Source organism: Oryctolagus cuniculus, chromosome 7 (assembly GCF_964237555.1).
Source record: "Oryctolagus cuniculus chromosome 7, mOryCun1.1, whole genome shotgun sequence".
Lineage (NCBI taxonomy): Eukaryota > Metazoa > Chordata > Mammalia > Lagomorpha > Leporidae > Oryctolagus > Oryctolagus cuniculus.
In genome coordinates this window covers 42,255,063-42,276,077 of record NC_091438.1, presented here as the reverse complement: position 1 = coordinate 42,276,077, position 21,015 = coordinate 42,255,063, and the positions used below count along the sequence as shown (strand labels likewise).

Here is a 21,015-nt window from a genome sequence, read left to right as displayed (position 1 = left end):
GAGTCAGAAATGCCACCTTGCCCTGTTCCCCAAGAGCACGCAGTCACCCTGGAAGTGTGTGGCTGCCTCCATCCCATTCCCGGATCACTCTGAGAATGGCAAGAATGTCAGGTGACGTCAGCGGTGACATTCGCAGTCAGCCACCAAAACAGACAGGAGCACAGGACAGCCGGGACTGCGGGCTGCAGGGTGGGGGACAGGGCAGCTGCCCTTCTTCTGTGGCTTGCACGTGTGTGCTTACAGTTATTTCCGTCAGCATCAGAGCGAGAACGCACAGATGTGGGTGTGTACGGCCCGTGCTTACAGTGGTCCACGTAGCACCAGGCACTATCACCCCCCCAAGACCAGCACCCCACTCGCTGGAAGCCCTTAGATCCTCTCCTCCAACTGGGAATGCTGCTTCATTCTGTGTCCCAGAATTCCCGAGCCTACATCTCTACTGCTCATCCACACCCATCACTGCCACAGGCCACAGAGTCCAGGGGCCTGCACTTCGGACCCTGGCTTCTTCCTCTGCACTGCTCTAAGTCCTTCCGGGTCCCAGGGGCGGAGGGGCAACCCTGCCCACCGCCAGGCAGAAGGGCGGCGGCACTCACCGACGGGACTGGGACAGGCTCCGTTCGCGCTGGTGAGGTCTCCCCCCAGCATGGCCCCTGGAGGGAAAGCAGAAACGTGATGAGCTGGCAGCACTCCCCGTCCCACACTGAGTCTTGGGGACCCCGGGAGGAGGGGCCGCACAATCGGGGGACTGCTGCATGGGGGAAGGGAAACACTCACTGTTGAAAAGGAACTCCCCAAGTCCCCAGCACGGCTCACTCCCAGCCCTCACCTGCACTGGCTGGCCGCTGGGGCAGGCCGGGAGACACACTGTTCCTCTGTAGTGCTGGCTGCTGGGGGGACAGGAGCCGCGGGTCCGTGAGGGACGACGTCACCAGGGAAGGGGTGACCAGGGAGCCGCTGGGGTTGCTGAACTGCAGGGAGCTCTGGTTGGACACGGGCACCGTGACAGGCATGGCAAAGTTGGGGGCCGGGACAGCTGACTAGACAGAAAGACGGAGGGGTAAGTCAGGCCGGGGTGAGCCCAGACCCGGGGCCCACAATGCCTGAGAGGGAAGGCGAGGGCTCTTCTGGCTCCCAGGCGGTGCATCCTACGGCCAGCAGCTGGGGCTCTCTGCCCTGGGCCCTCCTGGAGTCCTGCCTGCCACTCCCACCAAGGAAGCGCACTGGTGGGAGCGCTTTGGGATCCCGCTGTGGCCCGGATGACGAGACCTAGGCGCTGCCCGCTGCACACAGGACCAGGGCCGCCCCCTGGTGGAGGTGGATTAGTCCTCAGCCAGCCAGGACACACGGGGAGCAGGTTAGAACCCAGGAGACCCAAACTCACACGCAGCAGTGAAAGGCCTGCGCCCCCTCACTGCCTTCCCCGAAACGATGCTGAGTGTCGGAAGCTGGGTCTCCACTCCCCCAACCCCCCACCCAAATGACCTGGGGAAAAAGCACTCTCTACGCTCCTGTCCTCCGTACCCTGCTCGCTGGGGGAGGGGCACGCCGCAGGCCTCTTCAGCCTACGTGCCTCCCAAGAGGAGGCTCAGCGAGGGTCACAGGTTCGTCACGGCCAAGGCCAGGGGTTCCTCAGTGGTCACTACAGCCCCAGCACGGCTCAGAGCGGAGCAGCCATCCGAGGCAGCCGAGGGCCGGGCGCGAAGCCACACCATGCACCACAGGGAGGCTCTCCTCCATGCGACTACTCACGGCCAGTCTATAACTCTGCATCATTTTATCAAACTCCTCGTCTATCTTTTTATATTTCTCCTCCGTCTGGGGGGTCAGGGCAAACACCTCGTCCACCTCAGGGCTCTCACATTCCCTGTGCTTCTTGTGCAGCGCCTGGGGGAGGGGCCGGAGGGGGCCAACAGAGAGACAGTGAGTGGGGCTCACCCCGTAGCGCCGGAAGAGCCCGTCCAGCTCCTCGCTGGCGCGCCGGTACTTGTCCTCCAGCAGGGGGCTCTGCTCCAGCGAGTCCTCCCCGTCGGGCTCGGGGCTGTCGCAGCCGTTGAAGCCCTTCTTCCTCAGGGTCTGTAACCGCACAGCAGGCCGAGGGTCCTCCCAGCCCCGCTAAGAACCCCCCCTCCGCCCCCTTCCTCAGGGTTCCCGGGGCCCAGCATCTCCCCACCCCGCCCCGCCCCACTGGGCCACTGCGTGTTCTCCAGGGGCACATGATCAGGGTGGCTTGGCCCATCCCAATCCCCAGGCTTTGCTCAGTAGAACGGGGAGTGTAAGAGAGAGAGAAGGGGACATAGAAGAGCAAAAGGGGGAACTAGTACTTATTGAGCTCCTACTGTGTACCACCATACAAACTGTCAATGCCAGAGGTCAGAGCTTCTCCTGTGCACCCCCAGCGCTGATCTGAACAAAGTGGGGGCACGTGGAAGGGCCTGCAGTTGGCCCCCAAACTGCCCCCACCAGGCTCAAAATATCTTTACAGACACCTGCTTCATCTTCAAAAGCAATGTAAATTGTACATTCTAGTCTAGGGGGAATCTGCTTTCTCAAACATAAAAACGAGGGCACCTCCTCCAAATCTCTGGGGCAGCCTGTGCCTTCCTGGGCGTCCTCGTGGTCGGCAGAGGTTCTGCACCCCAAGGTGTGTGCACCCTGGTGTGAGCAGCAGGAGCTGGCTCATCTCATTCTATTCACATCGTGTCCTTTAAAGCAGGCATGGGCCCCAGTCTGCGGAGGGAACACCACGGCTCAGGGAGGCCAAGCCACCTGCCCAAGGCCACGTGGCCGGCAAAGGCCAGAGCTGAATTCCAAAGCTCATGCATGTCCTTCACCCGTTCACAATGTCAGCTCTCTTTGAAACAGGAAACAGAGCCACAGGACAGAGACAGAACAAGAGAGATGGAAACAAAGAGGGAGGCACAAAAAGGAAGAGGCAAATACAGGAAGGAGCAGACTAAAAGATGGAGAGAAACAGGGGGAAAGAGAGGGAGGGGTACACACCTGCCAGACAGGAGACACATCAGAGAGGGTGGGGTGAGCCACTCCACCCGAAGCCTAGCTCGGGGGCCCAGCACTGGCCTGTCCACCTGCCCTGCTCCCTCCTCCTGCTGGGGCTCTGCACGTGTGCACAGGGGGGAGCACGGCGCGGGGCCCACCTCGATGATGTCGGCGTTGGTGCGGCTCTCGTGCGGCTCGTTGTACTCCGTGTACTTGAGCAGCACCTTGTCCATGTCGGTGCTGGCGTACTGGAACAGCTTGTTGGAGTGGTTGAAGATGATGAGTGCGATCTCGCAGTCACACAGCACGCTCAGCTCATACGCCTTCTTCATCAGCCCGAACTTCCGCTTGGTGAATGTCACCTGCAGCACAGGAGGTGGGTGGCCAGGTCTGGCTCAGTCAAGGCCTGCCCGGGAGCCTCCACCCACAGGCAGCTGGCCACAGCCCTCGCCCCAAGGAGCCGCCATTCTCAGGGAGGAACAGGCGGACAACCCTTTCTAACGCTTGGCCAAAACACGTCCGGAGCCAGCTCACTGGTAGGGGCGGATTTCCAGGACTAAACTCCACTCCTCGGTGCTGGGGGCTACCGAGAGGTCATGGAAGAGAATAAAAGGGCTTTCTGGAGTGAGAAGAGGGGAAGGATTCCCTTGGGGACGTGGGGAAAGCCCAGGCATGGCCCCAGGGTGGGGGCACAGGTCCATCTGGCTGCAGTGGCAGAAGGACTTGGAAGTCCTGGGACACAGGGTTCCAAGGGCTGCCATGAGCTAGGGACCCCTCTTCACCCAACTCCGCTCCTTTTAGAGTCCCTCTTCTTCCGAGAAGCCCTCCTGGAGTACTTGGAAGGAGCCGAGGCGGAGGTCAGCTCCTGGCCCTCCCTCTGTGGGGCTCTTAGGACTTCCTCACCTGCCGGTTCCGCTCATCGGTGATTCGCTGAATCTGAATCTTTTTCCTCCCCATCTTCTCTGGGGATCCTCAGTGCCAGGGAGGGGAGGGGCTTGCTGGGTGGTGGGCGACGGCACACCTTACGCTGTGCTCATGAACGGTCCGGGACCGGCGCTCAGTTCATGGTCTGTAGGGCGCCTACTGCACGGCCTCCTGCGGGTGGTGGGAAGAAGGGGTAGGTGGTAAAGAGAACCTCCAGCCCCACCCCTCGGCACCTGGCATCTGAGTCCCACTTGCAGGATGGGCCTGAGGCAATGGCTCGCCAAGGCAGGCCCGAGCGGGAACTCTGGTCCACACTCCTTCCCCGCGGTCGCCGCTGCCCCCAGCTCCCCCCAGCTCCCGGTGGGACGCCCTGGCTGCCGAGGCGGCTCTGGGTCTCACAGAACGCCCCTCACTCCCTTCCCCTCCCCGGAGCCTGCCAGCCACTCCAGTGGCCCCTCTGGCCCAGAACTGCTTCCCACCCTGGAGTCCGGGGCACGGGCGTGCTGAGTGAGCACCTGCCCAGCCTGTGAACAGCAAGCCCGGCGTTCCTGGGGCCATGGTGGGCTTCCTTAGGTACCCTGGCTCCAGAACATCCCACAGCAGGTCTAGGGCGGTCGTCCTCCCCACCGGCTCAGGGCCCTGGGGCCTGGAGCCCCACAGCGGGCTTTAGGGCAGCAGAGCCCCATCCACCTTCCGCCAGAGCTCCTCTGCACCAACCTGTTTGACTCAGCGGGCCTGGGGGGAGCTGGCACTGTGGTGGAGTGGGTAAAGCTGCTGCCTGCAAAGCCAGCACCTAATATGGACGCCAGTTCATATCCCGGCTGCTCCACTTACAATCCAGCTCCCTGCTAATGGCTTGGGAAAAGCAGTGGAAGATGGCCCAAGTGCTTGAGCCCCTGCACCCACGTGGAAGAGCCGCAAGAAGCTCCTGGCTCCTGGCTTCGGTTAGGCCCAGCTCCAGCTGTTGTGGCCATTTGGGGAGTGAACCAGCAGAATGAAGACCTCTCTCTGTCTCTCCCTCTCTCTGTAACTATGCCTCTCAAATAAATAAAAATAAATAAATAAAATCCTTAATAAAAAAAAAAAAGAGGGGATCTGTTGCATGAAACAAAGGAACTAGGGCTGGTGCTGTGGCATAGCGGGTTAAGCCGCCGCCTGCAGCGCCAGCATCCCACATGGCCGTGCTGTTTTGAATCCCGGCTGCTCCACTTCTGATGCAGCTCCCTGCTCATGGCCTGGGAAAGCAGCAGATGGTCTGAGTGCTTGGGCCCCTGCCATTCACATGGAGACCTGGATGGAGATCCCGGCTACTGGCTTCAGCCTGGGCCATCCCCAGCCATTACAGCCATTTAGGGGGTGACCCAGCAGATGGGAGAGCTCTCTCTCTCTCTCTCCTTCTCTCTCTCTGTAACTCTGCCTTTTAAACAAATACATTTTAAAAGCAAAACAAAACAAAGAACTAACAAACCATCCCTCCAGACCAGAGGCCAGCAAACTGTCTGTGAAGAGCCAGACAGTAAACAGTCCAGGCTGTGCCAGCCGTGCAGCCGTTCCTGTTACGACTCAGCTCTGCCACTGTGGCATGAAAGCAGTGGACAGCTACACGTACGTGAATGGGTACGGCTGTGATCCAGTAAGACTAGATATACACAAACGGGCACGCCCCAAACCGGGCCCACAGCTTATGCTTGCTGACTCCTGCACTAGAGAGATGGGCCATGTTTCGAACCCTAGCTCGGCCTAGAACAGTGTTTCTCATGCACACCTTGAAGCACACGGAGAAGACACAGGGCCCACCGGGAACGCCAGCATCAGGCAGGGGGTCACCATCACAGTACCCCTGTGGTGCATTCTCGGCTTGCTGGCTGAACAGCTCCAGGTCTAGACATGGGATGGGAAACAGAACCCCTGCACCATGGGACGGGACGGGGCCCAGGATGGCAGCCCAGCCCGAGCCAGAGAAGGCGATGCTCTCGGCTGTGGGCAGAGCGCACGTGGGCTAGGGACTAGAACCATGGGTGGCATGGAGGCACGAGATGACCTCAGGGCCCCTCCAGCTGTGTGATTCTAGGAGTCCCTTCATCAATGGTGGAACTTTCTGGAATATGAGGAGCAGTAAGCATGGGGCCCATGCTTTCTAAAGCTACACCTGTTGAGGTGTGGGAGGAGCCTAACTCGAGAAGTGGAGGCCTCCCCTCCATGGAGCCCCTGTCCAGAGACCTGCCTGCCTGTCTGGCCTCCCCAACCTGGAGAGAGGCATCCTGGGGGCGTGTGATGACACAGACCCCTGCCTTCCCACTACCCATGGCCCTGGAGCCTTTCCGGCCCCAGTCAACACGGGCCCCAAGCTACCACAGTAGAGGCCAACGCTCAGCCTTGGCATCCTGGCCATGGAGGGAAGGGGGCGAGGAAGGCAGGGGACCCACGGGCTCGGGGGGTCCGGGACGCCTTGTTCCTATCGTCCCCATCACCAGGCCCATCCCTCGGGCTCTTCCCAGCTGGAAGCAGAGCTCCTGCCGACTCCCCAGAAAAGGATCCCAGCACCCTCTTCTGTCCTGGGCCTCCTGCACACACACCCCCACCAGAACGACAGCAACACCAGCCCAGCCAGCTCTGAGTGCCCAGCAGTCAGCTTGCCACCCCACTCCCTGCCTGAGACGCCCGTCTCTGCCCAACTCCCACTGCAGCACCCCTACCCCTTAGCACGCTCCAGAGACCGTGCCTTCCAGAGCTATGGTGCAGTGGGCTTGGCAGGGGCGTGGGGACGGCTACGAAGAGCTGGCTTTCCCAGTGGCACCCTCTGGCCTTGACAATGCACTCCAGTCTGCAACTGCAGGACCGCTGGGCTCCTCGGGCTCACAGCAGCTCCCTTCCCTCCGTCCCTCCGTCCCCCTCTCCCCAGCTTTCATTCATCAGCAAATTCCAACCCGGATTTAACCTCTGTCAGCTCACGGTCAACACAGTCTCTTCTTCCAGGTTGGGAGAGAACCTTCTGTTTGTTCTCATGACACCTAGAAAAGCCATCTTGCCATCTTCCTAGCACTTGGGACTACATAATTACCATTCTGTGCTCTTATTTCCAGTCTGGCTCCCCAGGAGACTGAAGCTTGCTGAGGGCAGGAACCGCGTCAGTTTCTCACTACTCTACCCCTGTAAGGAGCTCAGGGAACGTCTGTGGATGGGAAGAGAACAGCCTTTCATTACTGCGGCCCTGGGAAGTCCTTCTTGCAGTCTAACCTCCACAGTCGTGCTGCAGAACCTGCTCCGCTCACTCCACCCTCTGTGGAGCTGGAACCCTTCCTTTCCCAGCTGCCCTGAAGACTGTCCACTCGGACACTAGCACCCTCCAGTCACCCCGCCACCCAGACCTCAAGCTTCCCCATCCCCGGGGTGGCTAGTGCAGAGGGTGAGACTCTAAAGTCTTCCAAGGAGCAGCCCTGAGCACATGGATATGGAGAGGATGGGGTTGCTTAGGCAACTGTCGCCTGGCAACCAGCTCCCTGGCTGATCTCCTACACCGCCCCCCCCACCCCCGCCTCATGCTGGGGGAGCTGGGATGCAGGAGGGATCAGGGCTGAGAAGGCAAGGAAGCCGCAGAGACCCACGGAGTCATCCCTGTGGAGGGAAGCAGGGTGAAAAAGACCAGGACCCCCAGCCCTCACTCCCGCAGAGGCGGCCCAAGCACTTTCTCGGGAGCCGTGGGCTCCCAGGGCCCTTTCCCCACTGCTGCTCCACTCTGTGCCAAAGCTGCCAAAACTATGGCGGTCCTTCCTCCTGTCTAACCACGAGCTCTCCTACGAGGCAGGATCCGTCTGTACTAACCTCCATCCCCTGTGTCATTCACTCCACATTACTACAGGGTCTTTGAAGGCTCTGAGGCAAGAACATGAACTCAACCCTGACTTTGGGAGGAAGGGGGGAGGTGCCGAGATGGGCACAAAGGACCCTAAACAGACCCCAGCCAAAGTCTGTCCTGTCCAAGCTTCCCTCCTACCCAATTAAGAGAGATTTTAATGAACACCTGGACCTCCTTAATTAGCCCTCTGCCTAATTACCTACCCAACTGCCAGGAGCCAGAGGCTTGGGCATCTGTTCTCCAGATGTGAGCTTGCCTCCCCAGTCTGGCCCGCTGTCATGCCTCGTCTCATTTCCGGCCTACTCCTCCTCCAGGAAGCCCCCTCAGATGAGCCGGCCCTTGGCAGCTTCTCTAACCCTCTCTTCTCATTCTGCCTGGTATCTGGAGTCCAAGGCTTGGGAAGGCTAGGGCTGCCAAAGGGGCAGGGGGTTGGCTAGCACGGTCTTCTTGCTCTGACGGCCCCAGGGCCTGCCCTATGCTGACCTCAGGCACAGCCGTGACCTCTGGAGCTGGCAGCCTCTGTGTCACCACAAGTACCCCCTTTGGGGGCTCCAGCTGCTGGATTCTGATTCACCCAGCTCCCTGCAAAGGGCAGGGTCAGGCCGGGCCGACCTCCTGGGGGTGGGCAGAGGCAGGGGCTGCCTGATGCAGAGGAGGAGGGAAGAGGGCAGCTGGGCTGGCCCCAGGGAGGCAGGCACAAAGCAGCTGTCTGCAGAGAGGCGGCTGCAGCAAAGCCTCTGCAAACAGAAAGCAGGGAGGATGCAGGGCGAGAGGCCCGTCTGACAACGCCCTGGGTGAGAGGAGCCGAGGGACCAGAGACTGCAGGGAGGGACCCGGGGGACCCCACGGTGGCCACTGGCTGTGTTTCCACGCTGAGCTACAGACCTGAAAGAAACCTGTGGGTTGTGTTTGCATGCAAATGAGGTAGGAACCAGGCGCACAAGGTGCTCCAGCGGGGGACAGGTTTGGTGGGGACATGGAAGCAGCAGCAAGCTGCCGCCCCCACCGTGACACCTCTTGGTACCTGAGCAATATTCAAACCACGCTTGGGTTTCAGAATGACGCTATCTCAGTTCCTGTGTGAGGGTGACCTGTGTGAGGCCAGTGGGGAGCAGCCAGGCAGCCCCCCGAGCTGCAGCTGCGGCAGGGCTGTCCTTCCTGGGGAGCTGCGGGCAGCCCCCGTCCCCTCTCCAGCTGTGCCTTCTCCCCACACCCGCCTGGCCCTGTCTACCCTGTCCCCCTGTGCCCGAGAGGATGAGAGCAACCGCAGGGCTCCTACAGAGACACAGGTCAAAATGAAGCAGACGCCCAGAGAGGCTGAGCAAGCGGCCCCGTGTCACAGAGCAGTGGGCTCGGCCTGCTCTGCCACGCAGTGCACAGCAAGAAAAAGGGCTCTCATTAGGCAGGCCCTTCATCCCTCCCTCGCGGGCTGCTCGGGGCTGCAGGCTATGGACTGGAGGGGAAGGCAGGAGGCGCTGGAGACAGCTGTCATCCCTCCTCCCGCCCCTTCCCCGTGGCTGGGCTGCAGGGCATGAAATAAGCAGCAGGCGCTGGGGGAGGGGGTGACAATCCAATCCACCTGTCACCCCCACAGTCAGGCGGCCTCAAGCAGCCTGCTCACTAACGAGGGAGGAGGCGTGGGTGAGGCAGACACAGGGCGGGTGGCGGAGGGGGACAGACACACAGACACAGGAAAGGAGGGAGTGAGAGAAAGCAGCAGGGAGGCGGGGTGGGGCGCGAGGAGGCAGGTTCCACAGCGGCCTGCAGGACTGGCCCGGGGGCAGCTGCGCCAGCGCCACAACTTGACAGGACACCCTCCCTGCCCTCCGAGAACTTGCAGTCCAGCCAAGAGGCAGGCAAGGGAGGGGCAGGTCCCACCCAGGGCAAGGGCGGCAGCAGCAGGGAGGCCCCCTGGAGGCCTGGCCTGGCTCCAGACGCGGCCGGGAAGGAGCACCTCAGCTCTCTGGGCTCAGGCCAACCTCCCAAGGGCGGGCAGGCAGGGCCTGAGAGGGTATAGAGGGGACACCAAGGCCCAGCGCCACCCAGCTCAAGCCCCAGGGCCCCCCTCACTGCCCACCAGACTCCGGGGCTCACAGCCCTGAACTCCGCCTCTGAACCCAGCCCAGGGACCCTGTCCCCAAGGTGAGGGCCTGGGCCATCTTCCTCTGGGTCCCACAAGGGCAGTGAGTGAGGTGCACAAGGCTGGGGTCGCACACTGTGCTCTCCACATCCCACATGTGGCCTGCTCCTGGCGCTCCCAGGCTCCAGCCCGCCCCCTTCCCACGGCCGCCTCTTTCCTTCACCCTGGAGTGCGCCTAGGGTCTGATCTGGAAGGCCTGGCCCTGGCCCCAACCCTTGAAAGTTCCGTCTGGCAGGCTTACTACCCAAAGCCAGGTTCCCACCATCTTCCCCTCCCTCAGGGACTCCCCTCCCCCAGCCCGCAGCCTCAGGGCTGGGCAGGGGCTATTTTTAGCCTGGGCACTGAGCTAATTTTAACTCACCGACAAGGGACCTGGGGGCGGGCTGAGGAGAGGGGGGGCAGTCCAGGAAAGCTGGCCTGGGGAAGGGGTGGTCTCAGGTCCAGACACCCTAGGAATGCCAGTGGGGGCTGGCACTGTAGCCTCCGCCTGAGCTTGGCGAGAGGAGCCCCCCCACCCCGCTTCCGCTGGGGGCCAACTCCGCGCCCCACCCCAGGCTTCCCGCCCTCCTGTCCCTGGCAGAATTCCTGGGATGGGGTCATCCTGTTTGCTGCCCAGAAGACGCCTCTCCAGTGAGGGTCTGTCTCCTGAGCCTCCACAGCCCAGCCCAGCCTTCCTGCAGTCTAGCACTTATCCTTCCGGGAGCAGCCGTGGACTGTGCGGCTCCCTGGGGAGGCGGCAGCATCTCCCACCCGGCCCTGGCCTGGCCTTCCTGCTCTCCAGGCCATCTCTAAGGCACCCCGCCCCCACCGCCAGGTCCTAGAACCACTAGGGGTGATCTCGGGAAGTGCTGGCGGACAGCAGTAGAAAGGGACCTCCGAGAACAGGCCAGGGAAAGAGGGCGCCTTCTGGGTGCCTGGATTCTAACCCCCGCTCTGGCTTTCCCTCACTGTGTGTCTCTCAGGGCTTCGCCCCACTGGCCAGTCTAATGGGTAGAGCTGGAGTGGACGCAGTACGTAAGCACCCTTCCGGTCCAGACATGCTCTATGGAGAGGCCTGAAAGGAAGAGAGGTTAGGACTGTGATTCCATGGTGAGGTGACCATGCAGATGGCCTGCGCGGGGCCCCCGTCCCCCAGCCCGAGGAGAGCAGCCACAAGGCTGATGGAGAGCAGGTGCTTTCTGAGTAGTGACCCCCCACCCCAGAGAACCCCGGGGGCCAGCGCAGGTTGCATGTGCGGCACACAAGGTCCATGTGGAAGAGGTTTCAGCCTCCCCACCCCCTCACGTACCCTGGAATGCCAATCAGATCCAGGGCTTGGGGCTTCCCGCTGCTGGTTACTGGACAGTGTCTAGCCCAGGGGCACTACGGTGATCTGGCCCAAGGTCACTGTCATGTCATCCGTGGGGGGGGCTGTTCTGGAGCCCGAGCCTAAGCTTTGCTTCCCGCCCCACCCCAGCAGGCAGAGCAGCAATGACTCACTGCTGCTCATTTGCAAGGGGATTTGCATAGTGTCTCTGACCTTATTCCTTCAGGCTCAACTTCCCATTCCAGGATGTGGGCCACCCCCACCCCGGCAAGCCCAGGTACTTAGGGACCCCCAAGGAGTTCCTGGCACTCCAGGCCTCTGGTCCCACCTTTCTCCTCCAGAAAGCATTCCTGAATTTAGAAACTCTGCAAAGAGCTCCCGCGCCCAGCTGACTCCCCTACTTGGTCCAGGTGGGATGGGGGAGGAAGAAGGCACTGCAGCAGGGACCTGAGGAGACTGGCAGAGGAGGTGTGGTGGTGCTCCCCCTGCCTGGGGGCTCCCGCGGGAAGAGTGCCAGGGCTGGGCCGAGCAGCAGGCAAGGGCGACTGCACTGGCCTCGCTGTCTACTCCGGGGCTCGGGGTGCAGAAGCAGGGGAACTGGCAGGCAGCGCAGGCAGACAGATGTCGGGCCGCAGAGAGGGCTTGCACGTCTGAAGGCCCAGGCTTCTCGTACTCTCCGGGGTTCAGACCTGCTTTGTTTGAAGCCACCCAACCAAGCATGGGCAGCTGGTGACGTGGGAGGGCGCGGAGGTGCCACATGGCACTCCTCTGGGTTAGGACAGACATGCACTTCCCTGCTGACCTTGAAGTCTGGCCTCTGTCCTGCCAGTTCCACTACCTGCACCTCCAGCCACACCCTCTGAAACAAGGTGCTCCGCAGTGGTCTCCCATCCTGGGAAGTCCTTCTGCGATCTAACCACCATCCCTCCCCCCGCAGCCAACCCTTCCATGGCCCCCTACGCCCGTATTGGTCATGTAGACAAGAATGGTGTGCAGGGGCCCCTGGCCTCCGCTGAGGAGAGGTGGGGGCGGTTGGGACGGTTAGTGTGTCACCTTCTACCTCCCCACCCAACTTCCCTCTGGGGTCTCCAGAGACAGAAGTGAAAGTGGCAGCTGGGGCCTTCGGGGCGGGCCAGATTGAGAGCCGTTGGGATGAGCAGAATGCCACCGGTGCGAGGTCTGGGCTGCCTGCCACTGCAGCGGGTGGGCTGATGGCTATAGACCAGGGGAGGGACTCCCCATGGAAATGAGGGCATGGGGCAATGCTGAGCGTGGGCCCCTGGCCAAAGGAAGAGCCGGCTGACCGGAAACAAAACCTGGAGGGAGGCAGGGAAGGAGTCTCAGGGAGGCACTGTCTCCTGGGGAGTGGTGTGAGCCCTTGTCCTGAGCAGCCAGAGGCCCTCTTCTCATCTCAGGACAGAGGCAGGGCTGCCCTGGCTGGGGACAGGAGGGCATGGAGAGAAGGGGGGGGCCTCGGCCCGAGCCCTCCCCTCACACCGGGACAGAGGGAGGCAGAGGGTCTGGACGCACGCAGTTTTCCCTGACAATGAAGACAGGGCCCTGAAAGAGGCCAATCCAATCAGGGAAGGCAAATCCTCCTAGAGACATCATGACCTGCGAAGCCGCCCAGGACTTACCGGGCAATGGCTGGGTCTCCTTCCGACTGGAAGGGCAGTCCTCTAAGCCCTGGCAGGGGCGGGCGCGGCGGCCGCGTGGGCCTGCGGCGGCGGCCCGCCAGGCAGCTCTTACAGGATTAGCTTGCTGCTTTCAGGACAGGTGCCAGGTGAGGCTAAGATGCCCAGCCAGATGGAGGGGGACTTGGCGGGCAGGGGTGGGGAACAGTATCTGCACAAGGCTAGGCAGAGACGGGCGCCCAGACCTGTGCCCCACACCGACACCTGGCTTCTCACCCCTGCGTGGACGCTGTGTGAAGACCCCTCTGGTTTCCGCCAGCAAGGAGCCCTGCCAACGCCCCGATCCGGCACTTTGCCCCTTGTCTACTCTCAACCCTTCTGTGAGGCCTCACAACCAGGGCCCCGTCCTTGGGAACAGGTGAGGGGCTCCTCTCCCTTCCCTCCCAGCTCCCCACCCCGGGGCTGACAGGTGGGGGAGACACAAAGGAGCAGCTGGGCCTGAACACCTGTCCCCACCCAGCCAGCGTGGGCCCCGTGGCCTGCCACAGAGCGTGCGTAAGAAGAGTCAGCATGGACGCAGCAGTTGTGGGGGCTGGGGAAGGGGTGGGGAAGACCTGAGGCTTCGATACCAGGCGCTACCTGGCCTACCATCTCACGGTCTACCTCAGACCATCAGCCCATCAGCCCTCCAGCAAACACATCACACAGCATGCTCTGATGGGATACCCTCGAGGTTCAAGGTCATCCCTGAAGCCCTGTGCTCAGCCCCTTGCCTCCGTGCTGCTGGATCCAACTGGAGGGGGAAGATCCCGAGAAGAGACCAAGCCCTCTTCTGCCATCCTAACCCTCCTGCCTGCATTTTCCCCTTGAGGTCTCAGGACCGGCTCGCTCTTGTTCTCTGTTCTCCCGACCCTCAGCTGAGCTAGAGCAGACAAAACTGCTTTGACATCCCCTCTTTTCCAGGCTCAACTGGAGCCATCTCTCCTCGACCCTCAACCCCAGGTAGTTGCTGCTAGGGTCAGGGGCAAGGGAATCGCCAGGAACAAGTAACCCTGCAGCCAGAGGGACCCGGTGACACCCACAGGCCCACAGGTGCCAGAAGGCAGGGCCTGAGACAAGGAGATGGCTGGACAGGGAGGACAAGGCTGGGCTCTGCTTCCTCCCCCATCCCAAGGCCAAACCAAGCCTCAGGCCTCCTCAGCAGACACTGCGCCGTCCCACCCCGGCTTCTGGGTAGCTGCCTTCGCCAGGCTGAGGCCGAAGGTCTGGAAGAATGGCTGCAGCCCCCTGTTGAGGACCCACCTCCCCAGCGCTCTCCCACACTTCCCTTGCAGACACGGAAGCCAGCTCAGAGATGAGCAGGGACTCGCCCACAGTCACCAGGACCCAGTGGCACAGGTGGCCTGAGTGCCGAGGCCTGGGCTGACAGCAGGAAGGGGGCTCCCTCCCCGGGGAGCCAGGGCACACCGCTTCCCTGGCACATTCCCCACCCTCGCCCTGGGAGGCTCCTCTGGGTCAGACAAGCCAGGCGCTCCGGGTCCCCTCACCCAGCCCACACCGCCACTCAGGGAGACGTGAAGGGGACCCAGGAGGGGTGTCTGAGTGGCTGTAGCTCCTGCTCGCACACTCGTGCTTCAGGAGTTGTCTCCCCCGACACTCAAAGACAATGACTCCTCGGGGAACCCAAGCAACGTCCCTCTCAGCTTGGCACCAACCTTCGTCCTCTGCCCTCTTGCCAGCATCCGCCTGGTCTGCTCTTGCTGTCCACTACTCTCGGGCCTCCTCGGGCCTCCCTCCCGCCGCCCCATGCCACAGGCAGGAGCCCCCCTTTCCTCCGAGAAAAACACCCTCAACGCCTGGGAACCTGGGAAAGCCCACGTCTTCAACCGCAGAGACTCGGTTTCCCCAATGATGAGTAACAGCCGTGGGGAGAGCAAACACCTCTCCACGCACTGCCAGGCCCGGTGGAATGCGGGGACAAGAAATGGACGCCTCCTTCCTCCAGCCCCTGGGGATCTCCAAAGTGCCAGTTTCTGGGAAACTAGGTAGTGGGCATGTGCGTCGGGGTACAGCTCCTTTGGCCGGGGGGGCAAAAAAGGCTCCTTCTCTCTGTGCTTTTGCCACTGCCCACCTCAGGGGAGTGGCCCGAGCACCAGCCAGAGGCACAAGGCCAAGGTCAGTGACCAGGCCTAGAGCCCAGAGCCTCCTGGGAGGGTAAGTTTAAATGAGTAAATATGGTCCCGCCTGGGTGTGGCCAGCGACAGGCCAGAGCTTCGGACAAGTCCTTCCCCTCCCAGCCCAGGCTAGAAAGGAGAGGGATCAGACGCCAGGCACCATCGCCCCCACACCCAGGCCATCAGGGGCCTGAGCAGAGGCTCCACACCAGGCAGGGGACATGGTGGCCTGGGCCTTGGGAAGAGGTCAGAGACAGAGGGCCTTAGGGATTGCCCGGGCCAAGGACCCGTCCCAAAATGCAGCCCTGAGACCTTGGAGCAGCCACGCCCTCCAGGGGTGAGGGTGAGCAGGGGAGGGCAGCAGGGGCGGGCACCACGCCAACACCCAGGTGCTCCCAGCACCGAAAGGTGAACCGCCTGTGGGCCGGGCAGCTGAGGCCCGGGGGAGCGACTTACCCAGGACACCCAGTCCCTGCGAGGGCCAGAGGCAGGCTGGGCAGGCTGCAGGAGGGTCACAGAGCAGGTGTGGCAGTCAGCCAGGACTCCCAGCCATGCTCTCCACTTCGAAGACAAGAGCCCTGTCTGCCCATCTGTGGTCTAACCTCAACCCCTCCCGCACCACTCAATGTGTCTCTCTTCCAAGCTCTCGCTGTGCCCTTCGCTGTCTCGCCGCCAGTCCCTCACCCCATCCCCTCTCTGCAATCCTTTAATCACCTTTGCCATTCACTATCCCCGCCCCCTGCAGGGTGGCAGCTGCTCTGTGGGTGTCTACACACACACACGTGTGTGTGTATGCATGTCTGCACCACACTGCACACCTTCATGCATATGTGCCACTAAATACTGCACACTTCCCAGGTGCCTCTGGGCATGCCAGGGTGCACAAGACCCCCACCCACGCTCCTCTGCTGGGGGAAGGGGCCCAAGAGCCAGCCCTGCCAGAGCTCCAAGGACAAACCCTCCTCAGAACATTCTCAGCTGCAGGCTGGGGGGAGAGAGGAGAAAATAATATATTCCAGTAGCCAGGCAGCACTAACCTTACTAGGCCAAAGGGCAAGGCCTTTCAGCTGAGCTACAGCAGACGAAACTGCTTCGACATCCCCTCTTTTCCAGGCTCAACTGGAGCCATCTCTCCTCAACCTAACTCCTGTGGGAAGTTCTTCCTGAAGTCTAACCTTCATCCTGCCTGCTATAATCATGGACAGCCAGAGTGACATCAACCACAACACAGCCAGACATCCAGCTTCTAGAACAGGGCTCCTAGGACCTAATACCGCCCTCTCCCCCCATGAGTAAGTCACCAAACTGGGACAGAAGGACAGAGGGTTGGCTGGACTCCGGCCCCATGACTGGCTCATAAAAGCCACCAGCGATTACAGTGATGCTAAGACCGCGCTGGCCCCACCACCATCTCCTGCTTCCCTGTAAGAGGTGGATAATTGCCTCAAACCAGCTAGCCTCACAGAGCCTGGACAGCCAGCCATGGTCTCAAGGGGTGGGGCGAGTCCTGCCTTCACAGGGCCACCTGACACAGAACGTGCCCCAGGACAGCGGGTTTGAGGCCCACACCTGAGTCTCACGCCCACCTAGAGAACCTGGATGAACACCTGTGACCGCCTCCAAGCCGTCAAGGCCTGGCTGAGCCACACCTGGCCAACTCCTCCCCGAAAAGGCCAGGATCAAAGACGACCAGGGACATGTGGGACCCAGCCCCTGGCCCCTGGTCCCCCTTTCCCCTGGAGGGACACAGGTGGGTGGGAAAGCATCCATGGTTAAGCGCCGACATTCCAGAGCCTGTCCCCACCAGGGAGGGCAGAGGCCCAGCAGGCCAGGAAGAGGCCGCCGGACGGGCACCAGGCCAAGCCTCTCTGGGGGCAGGAGGGCCAGGGACAGCCGCAGCTTAGGCACCTCCCCAGGGCAGGGCCGCAACCAGTGAGGGCTTAACCCCAAAGCCTCCTCCCTCAGTCCTCTTCAGGGTCTAGGGCACACCCTCCTCAAGCCCCCCACCTGGGGGAGTCACCCTCTGCCTCCTCCTCCCCATCACACCTCCCAGGGAAGACCTAGAGGAAGACTGAAGAAAAAAAAAAAAAAACCCTACTGGAGAGAGATTATATAACAGCAGCCAGAGAGACTATGGTATCTCCCAGCCTATGAGAACAGTCAGCAGGCAGAAGCCAGCAGGGACAGAGCCTGGACGCCCAGGGCACCAGGCAGCTACACAGTGGGCTGGCCACTGGGCAGCACTTGCCACCTTCCAAGTCCTCAACCACTCTGTTGCCAGCACTGGGCACAGCACACACAAGCCCTGGCCCAACCCCCACCCCCATCCCCCAACACCAGAGCTAGGATGCTCTCCGACTAGGGCCTGCTTCTCCCCTTGGACCAGGCCTGCACAAACAAGGGCTGAATGTCTTCCTGGAGTCTCTCCCCACACCGAAGCTGTGCCTGAGTCAAAGGACGACAGTGCAGATGCAAACTTGCTGTGTGGTCTCAGGTAAAAAGCCCAACCTCTCTGGTCTATACAGTGTGTAAATTCAAGTTCCTTCCTTTCCCAGAGAAACCAGAGATCCCTTCCCTTACAGATGTACATGCACACACACACAAGGAAACACATGTAGGGTGCGTGGTGGGGGCAGGGGAGGTACAACAAAGAGAATGGGACCACTGAGCCTCAAGGTGCAGACGCCTGTGTAGGGAAAGCGCTTTCTGCAAGCCCCAGTGTCCCCCCAAGTGCCCCCTAGAACAGGTCCTCAGCCACTCCCACACTGGTCCCACCCCACCCCCACCTCCTGCTCAACACTCTGGGAAACCACAGGAAGGAAATTCATTCCCAGGCAGGCCAGGCCGTGGGAGCTGGGGCAGGCAAGCTAAGTCCTGGGGCGGGTGTGACCCGGGGGGCCGCATCTGTGAACACGGACATGTGCTTTTCAGGGCTCCCCTCGGCCCTTCCTGCTGGGGGTTTGGAAGGGAGTGGGAGGCGGACAGCAGCTCCCCAACTCCACAACACCCGGTCTCGTGCTGGCTTCGGCTCCCCTCCTATCTCCAGGCCAGAGCAGCCCAAGGTCACCGCCCCAGACGGCAAACTTCCCACAGTCCCGGCTGGCCCCCGAAACTGCTGCAAAGACCCAGAGGGAATGGAGGAGGCGGGCTTAGGCGCCACCCTCCCACCAAGGCCACCAGGGCTGAGGGACACTCACACTGGGGCTGGGCGCAGGAAAGGGGCGCACAGGATCTTGCCTGCTGCACCCTCCCCCAACCCATCAACAATGCACCAGGTGTAAGGGGAGGCAGGACAAACCTGGGATAACCCGGGAGGGCCCCCTCCCCCCAACACTGTGCCTAGACCCAGGAGCCCTCCTTCCAGGAGATCTGGGATCGCTGCTGAGTGGTCAGCCACAATCTCCAGGGGAAGGGGCCGCTTTTCCTCATCCCTGTGCAACCCACACCCAACAGGAAGGGGGCTGGCACTGGGGTGGGAGCCTATACACACCTTAGTCTCCCGGGCCCTCCCTCCCTGCCAAAACCCCGCCACACTCCCCAGACAGACCCCCACTGCCGGCCCAGTGCAGCCTGTCCTACAGGAGAGGGGGCTGGAGAACTCTTGCCCAGATGTTGAACAGCTGCAAACTTCTGGCCAGGGGCTTCTCCAGCGGGGGCTGCCGACGAGCCAGACCAGGGGTCGGGGAGCCGGGCGAGAAGGGTCCCGCGTGCCCACCTCCGCGGCGGCTCGGCGTTCCAACTCCACAGGCACCCGGCGAGCACGCCCCGGAGACACACGCTCACACACCCCAACCCACCACCCCGGTGTCATCTGAACAACATCCCCCTCCCTCCCCCGCTTCCCAAACAGCTGCGGCTCCCCCGCCCCCACCCTCCCGCCGCCCTCCCAGGCCCCCTTCTGCACCATTTCGGGCCAAGGAGGAGGGAACAGGCGGCGCGAGCAGGGAGAGGGAGGGAGGGCCGGCTGTTAAAATGTCAGTCGCTCCCGGCTGTCACCGGAGACCCCCTGTGAGGATGGTGCCCCTTCCCAGACCGCTCCAAGGCCGCGGGGACCCGCGGACACCCAGAGGCCGGCGCGCCCCCGACCCGCCGGTCCCCACCACGTACCTCCAGCACCCAAGGGAATCGCAGCCCACTCCACATGTCCCCCACAGCCGACTCCTAACACAAACAAACAGTCCGCCGCGCACTCCCCCACCGCCGCCACGCCACAGCACCGCCCGCCCCGCGACTTTCTCCCGGCCCAGGGGGCGACCGCATCCCACCCCTCGGGGGGACGGTCCGGACCACCCCCACCCCAGCCCCAGGACGGGGTGGGGGAGGGGGGCTCTTAAAGTGGCAGGCGCGTTATTTTTCTCTACTCACCAGCCCCGCTGGGGGAAAAGGGGTGTCACGGCAGGAAGGGGACAGTCTTCGCCCCTCGTCCGGGGGATCTTCAACACTGGGAAGCCGCAGCTCCGGGCGGAGGGAATAACAAATGAGGCCGGAGTCCGCGCGGGCCCTGGGCGGCGCCGGGGGGCCTGGGCCCCCGTCGTGGGCGCGGGGGCGGGCAGGCGGGCGGCGGGCAAGCGAAGGGACCGGGGCCGAGTGCCCGGGCCGCCTCGGCTGTTGTTGATATTTTGCTTCCTTCCTCCTTTCGGGCTCCAAAGGTAACTCCTCCAGCCCCCGGGAGTCGAGGCCGACGTAGGCACAGCTCAGCCTAGCTTGAGGGCTGAGTGGGGGGGAACGGGGGTGATGGACAGGCGGGGGGGCCAATGGGAGGAACTCGTGGGGGCGGAGGGGCGGGGCCGCGACGAGGGGCGGGGCCCGAGGCGCGGCCCCGCCCCCTTCTTCCCTCGGGCCGGCCCGGCCGGGTCTGCCCCCACCCCGCCGCCCTTCCAAGCTAGGCTGCAGCGCCAGGAGCGGCGGATCCCTCCGCCTGCCGGCGAGGAGAAAGAGCCAGAGACAGGCAAAGTAGGGAGGCGAGACCCAGAGGCCTGGCCGAGGGGTCGGCGCGTGCCCGCGGCGCGCCCTCCGAGCTCGCGGGACGGCCGCCCCCACCGCTGCTGCCCCGCGCTCGAGGGGGTCGGCCCCCGGGGAGGCCCTGCGGGCGGCGCGCACGCTGCCTCGGCTCCCCGCCCCCAGCCCCGGGAGAGTCGGGAGGTGGGAGTCTTAAGTGGAGAAATTCAGGGGAGACCGAGGAGGTGAGAGGCTGCCTTCTCCCCCACTTAGTGTGTGACAAAGCGCCGCTTAAAGCGCCACGCTCTCCTCTCGGGGGGTTACCTGGGGAGCGCAGCCGCTCCCTCTACCTGTGACAGCCCCCTCCCCTCTCTGGGCCTGGCTCGGCTGACGCCCAGCAATTTAAAGCGACAGCTCATAGTTCTTGGGTGACCTAATCTCCAGTGCCTGCGGGCTCCAGAGCACTGACTGCCGAAGGGGCAATTTAAAGGGGCGGCACCCTAACCACCCCCCACCTGCCACACAGGAAATACTCAGAAACATCTTATTAAAGATGTAGCAGTAGCTTTTAAAAATAATTTTTAAAAAAATTCCTGTTGGCCTCAGGGAGTGGTGAGTCTCGAAGTGTCCTCCGAGAGAGGGTGGGTGCCAGGCCGCTGGACAACTGGCCCATCAGCACCCCCCCCCCCAATTCCTGCGACTTCCAAGTCCTGCTTTCCACCTGGAGCTTGCGAAAATGCTTGAATTTGGCTTAGGTCTCAAAAGAGCCTTGCAGAACAGAGAGGTTCTCAGTCCCTCGCACACCCTGATTTCTATCTGGGTAGGTCTGATTTACTAGACAAAGGCTCAATTCTGGGTTAGTGCTGGAGAGACCAATATACACAGAGAGGCACCATGTCCTGGGGGTTAGAAGCCAGCTTTGCAGGCAGGCTGCCCTGGTGCCAGTCCTTGCCCCGCCACTTGTTAACTGTGAATACCTGCACATTATTTAACTTCCTCCACCTCATGATTCTCCCGGGGAACATGGAGCTGGTGATAAGACT

General features: G+C 62.3%; 1 protein-coding gene across 17 annotated transcripts in view; it reads right to left on the bottom strand.

Moving 5' to 3' along the window:
• MEF2D (myocyte enhancer factor 2D) overlaps window positions 1–19,767 on the bottom strand; it is a 30,841-nt gene extending 11,074 nt beyond the window's left edge. Inside the window, exons 1-7 of one of the 17 annotated variants that reach the window (XM_070077525.1) lie at window positions 19,400–19,767; window positions 6,986–7,096; window positions 3,904–4,095; window positions 3,159–3,362; window positions 1,753–1,887; window positions 830–1,040; window positions 597–653 (exon numbers count right to left, since the gene is read on the bottom strand). In XM_070077525.1, the coding sequence (XP_069933626.1) occupies window positions 597–653; window positions 830–1,040; window positions 1,753–1,887; window positions 3,159–3,362; window positions 3,904–3,957 (661 nt within the window). In that variant the 5' untranslated portion in view covers window positions 3,958–4,095; window positions 6,986–7,096; window positions 19,400–19,767. Of the gene's footprint in view, window positions 1–596; window positions 654–829; window positions 1,041–1,752; window positions 1,888–1,938; window positions 2,077–3,158; window positions 3,363–3,903; window positions 4,096–4,641; window positions 7,097–7,983; window positions 15,452–15,490; window positions 18,823–19,141; window positions 19,325–19,399 lie in introns of those variants that run through there. The other 16 variants (XM_070077521.1, XM_051858545.2, XM_051858547.2 and 13 more) reach the window with 16 other exon arrangements.
• Window positions 19,768–21,015: the final 1,248 nt, after the last annotated feature.